This window comes from Fonticula alba (assembly GCF_000388065.1).
Source record: "Fonticula alba strain ATCC 38817 unplaced genomic scaffold supercont2.2, whole genome shotgun sequence".
Classification (NCBI taxonomy): domain Eukaryota; order Rotosphaerida; family Fonticulaceae; genus Fonticula; species Fonticula alba.
In genome coordinates, this window is record NW_009242972.1 from 1399889 (window position 1) to 1404499 (window position 4611).

At 72.3% G+C, this 4611-nt stretch overlaps 1 protein-coding gene across 1 annotated transcript; it reads left to right on the forward strand.

The window, feature by feature from the left end:
• Window positions 1-118: 118 nt before the first annotated feature.
• On the forward strand, window positions 119-3063 carry H696_01331 (hypothetical protein; the record flags this gene model as incomplete). The annotated part of the gene is made up of 3 exons (XM_009495224.1): window positions 119-383; window positions 588-2137; window positions 2323-3063. The coding sequence occupies 3 exons, from the start codon at window positions 119-121 to the stop codon at window positions 3061-3063; spliced, it is 2556 nt and encodes an 851-aa protein (XP_009493499.1).
• Between the last annotated feature and the right edge of the window lie 1548 nt (window positions 3064-4611).

Below are 4611 nucleotides of genomic sequence, written 5' to 3' on the forward strand. Positions count from 1 at the left end.
CCCCCCCCCGACAGAAGACACCCAGCTGGCGGACCCCGGCACGCCCGTGTCGCAGCCCACCGGGGGGGCCCAGCAGGCGGCCCACCTCCTTCGCCCCCGGAGCAGCCTCACCCCCGCCATGGCGGCACTCAACTGGAACCCCTCCCGATCGAACAGCAGCGACTCGCCGGTGGTGGCCGCCGCCAGCGGACCGATCTCCCCCTTCCTGGCCAACCAGGAGCTCTTTTCGGCCGCGGCCGCGGCCGTGGCCGCCGGCGGGCCCACTGCCCCTGCGCCCAGCTCCTCCGACGACCTGAGCGCCATGTCGAAGGTGTATGCCTCGCCGAAGCAGGGCGGCCTCGGCTCAGCCGAGCCCGCCGGCGGCAAGACCCCACTCCTCCGCGGTACGCCTCCTTCCCTCCTGGCAGCCAATCATGTCTGCACCCAAACGCCGCACACACACACACACACACATGCATGTGTTTTTATGCGCATGAGATCGGGCGATCGAGGGAACCCGGATTCCCCACCCGCCCATGTGCAGACACGCGAGACTGACACACGACGACCATCCGCGTGGTTCCCGTACCCGGGGGGGGGGACAGCAGATTACACCGCTCGCGGCAGCAAGCTCACGCACTCCAACTCGATGGACGAGTTGGTGGACCCGGCCACCGGGCGCCCCGGCTCGCCGGCGCCCCCGGCCACCCCGACCGATGCCAAGCTCACGGTCATCGGCCGGCCGGAGCGCGTGTCCTCAAGCACCACCGCCGTGCCCATTGACTACTACTACTCCTCCTCCCCGTCGCCGGCCCCCTCCGACGCCAGCAATGCCCACCGCGCCACCGGGCCCGGCGGCCCCTCCGGCGGCGGGCACTTGCCGGGGGGGGCCGCCCAGCGCGGCGACACGCCAGGCTCTTCGGACGCCGGCCGGCACCCGGCCGACGACCCGCGCGCCCCGTCACCAGGCGGCGCATCGCGCCCCGGCCCCCATCACCACTACCCCTACCCCCAGCCATACCACCCCCAGTCGTCGCCCTACCAGCAGCCCCAGCCACACTACCACCACCCCCCCGGGCCCGGCACGCACCGGGACCTGGGCCCGGCCCCGTCGCCCACCTCGCGGCCCCACCCGGGCACCCCCTACCACCACCAGCAGCAGCAGCAGCAGCAGCAGCAGCACGAGTCGACCGACGGCCCGGGCTACCAGCCCCAGGAGCAGCCCTGGCATGGGCCCCCCTCGGCGCAGCCGCCCGCCTCGCCGTCCTTCTTCTCGGCGCATGCTCGACCGGCGGACGAGCAGCAGGCTCGCGGGGCCGCAGCCGGCACCGGCCCCGGCCACCACCACTACCCGCAGCAGCAGCAGCAGCAGCAGCAGCAGCAACACCAACAGCAGCAGCCGTCGCATGGGGGCCGCGGCGCCGCCGGCCTCCCGGCGCCAGGCACCAGCTACGACGCGGACTCGCCCTACTCGTCCAGCAACACCCCCACCACCACCGCCGCCGGCGCCACATCCGCCGGCGGGGGGGCAGCCTCCGGCCACGCCTTCAGCCCCTCGGCCACTGGCAGCCATGCCTCGGTCCACTACCATGCCGCCGGCCCGGACGGCCCGGCCCACTACCACCACCAGCCGGACGACGGGAAGCAGCCGAGTGCTGCCGGCGGTACGGTCGACAAGTACCCCGGGCCACCGGCCGCCCTTGACGCCGGCCAGCAGCACCCCCCGGCCCCAGGGTCGCCGGACATGGCCGACATGGTGGGCGTCGTGTCCAATGCCTCCCCGGCCCCGGCCACCGAGGCAGCCACCGCCACCGCCGCCGCCGCCGCCGCCGCCGCCGCCACCACCACCACCACCACCACCACCACCACCGCCACCGGCCCCAAGGCCGCCTACCTCCAGTCCACCCCCCCACAGCCGGCAGCCCACTACATGTCGAGCGGCGCGGCGCCGGCATCGGCCGGCTCCGGCGCCCCGCACCACCACGCCTATGGCGCTGTGGCCCCGGGCGCCGGGTCGTCGTCCCCCTCGCCCGGGCCCGGCATGCCGACGGGCCTCGGGGCCGGTGTCGAGCGCGCGCGCAACACCACCCTCCACCACCACCACCACCACCACCACCATGCGGGCGGGTCCTCCGTCCACGCGCGCAAGGTCGACCAGGTACGCGCCGGCCGCCACAGGCCGCCACCGTGCGCGCATGTGCACGCCCACACGAAGCCCTAACACACCCGACCCCCTCGCACCCCCTCTGTGCCGGATCCGGTGCGCATGTGCGCCAAAATGACACCGGCGCGTGCGTGCATGCGTGCCTGCGCGGTGGTGGCGGGGGCCATGCACGCGGACAGCTTCCCAGCCTGTACCGGGATGCCAGCCCGCTGCTGGGCGCGCACCATGGCGGCCCCGGCGTGGGCGCCGGCCACCATGGCATGAGCCCACTGGCCTCGCCGACCGGCTCGGCCGGGCCAAGTGCCGGCCCCGGCCCCGGCGGGTCGGCCTTCTTCCCAGGGTCGGTGTTCGGCGGGGACCCGGTCGGCGGGTCGCCGCTGATGGGCCCGGCCGGCCCCGGCCCCGGCGGCCCCTCCGGCGGGCCCATCGGCGGCGATGGCGGGCACCCCGACGGGCGCCTGCTCCCGGGCGACGACTCGGACATGCTGCTGCTCGGTGGGCACCACCATCAGCAGCAGCACCACCACCACCACCATGGAGGGGGGGGGCACCACCACCACCACCACCACCAGCAGCAGCACCACCACCACCACGACGGGCATCATCACGGCCACCACCACCACGACGGGCATCAGCACGGCCACCATGGGGGGCACCACCACCACCAGCACCACCACCACCATGACCGTGTGGTCGCGGACGCATATGGCCCGGGCCCCGGCCCCGGCCCCGGCGCCTACGACGACATGCAGTCCATGATCCATGGCAACGGCAGTGCCATCATGCTGGTCGATGGCATGGACTTCCTTGAGCCCATCGGGGGGCCTGGCGCCGCCGGTGGGGGGGGCCCCTCCGTCGGCGGCCCGGGCGGCTACCACCCCGAGGACGGCACCCTCACCTCGGAGGTGGACAACATGTGAGGCCTCCGGGCGACGTGTCGTGCATCGGCCGCGCGCGCGCGCGCGCGCATATCCGAGCGCGCGTCCGTGTAGCCGCTCGTTCCCAAGGCATGTGTGCCCCCCCCCCCCCCCCCGGCGGGGGCGGCGACGCGCCGATAGAGACGCCCGTGCCGGGGGAGAACGGCCCGCCGGGGGAAAGACCACCGGACGAGAGAAGGGTCGGGAGGGAGGCCGAGCAAGAGAGAGAGAGAGAGAGAGAACGCGAGGCGAGATTCTCGAGCGGGGCCACGCGCGCGCGTCCGCACACTTTTACGCCCCATAGAGAAGGAGCGCGAACGTGTGGTACCCGCTAGAACAGGCCCAAAGAGGACCCGGCCCCGCACAGCCATCCGAACACCCCATGTACGGGGCACGGCGAGGGGAGAAAGAGCCTTCACGAGCTGCCCCCTGCCCTGATGCTGCCACCGCTGAGAAGAGCACGCTTGCCCTCGGTGTGTGTGTGTGTGTGTGTATGTATGTGCGCGCGCGCGCGCGCGCGCGCGTGAGTGAGTGTGGATGTGGGTGTGCCCTGTGCAAACATCATCTTTATCCGCAGGAGCCCGGCATAGCGGCGAGCGCATGCACGCAGCGCGCCCCACAAGCCCAAACACCCATCTGCCCCGAGCGCGCAGGGGCGCAATGAAAGGATAATAGAAAGAGCCTCTCATCTGGGCCGTGTCACAGCGCCCGCCTCGATCGTTCGCGCCCACGCGGGGGGACAGCGGGGGCAGGGATGACGAGAGGGGCCGGGAACAGCGGGAAGAGGGCGCGCGGCAGCTCGAGCGACAACAAGCATGAGAGCACGGGGCCGACAGCGAGGCAGCGCGACAGATGCAGCATCCGAGCCGCCGACGTGCGATTTTGTGGACGCATGCCCAATGGTGGGCGTGCGTGCATATGACACGCACAGCACACAGGGAGGTACGCACCGGGCGAGGCGGATGATGCTCCGCGCCAGGGCTCCGCAGAGTGGCCAGCAGGGTGCTCCAGAGCGCGAGCCCATTCGTGTGGGAGCCAGGCTGCGGCCAGTGCCGCGCCAACGCACGCACAGAGGGCACCACCCCCATATAGGTGCAGGACCGGCCGGCGGCGGAGATTCGGCGAGGGGGGGTTGGCCGCGCTGCGGCCCCGGTCGACGCCCGGACGCCGGGCGCCAGGCCCACCGGCATCCGGCCGGCGGCAAAACACCAGGGCCGTGTTCATGGACGCGCAACCGCCCGGCCGCCGAGTGGCAAGGGGCGAACGGAGCGATTGCCGGCAGGGGGTGGGGGCGATGCCGTGTCCGGCGCCCCAGCTGCAGCCCGACCGCTGTCGGCGGAGCAACCCAATTAAAAGGTCTTCCCGCGCCGCGAGTTGCACGTAAATGTCCGCGCGCCTACACATGAAGCGAGACCGAGACCGAGAGAGAGAGAGAGAGAGAGAGAGAGAGAACGAGAGTTAGATCGAGAACGAGCAAACGAGAGTTAAAGCGAGAACGAGAGAGCGAGAGACAGGGGACGACAGAGAGAGAGAGAGAGAGAGAGAGAGAGA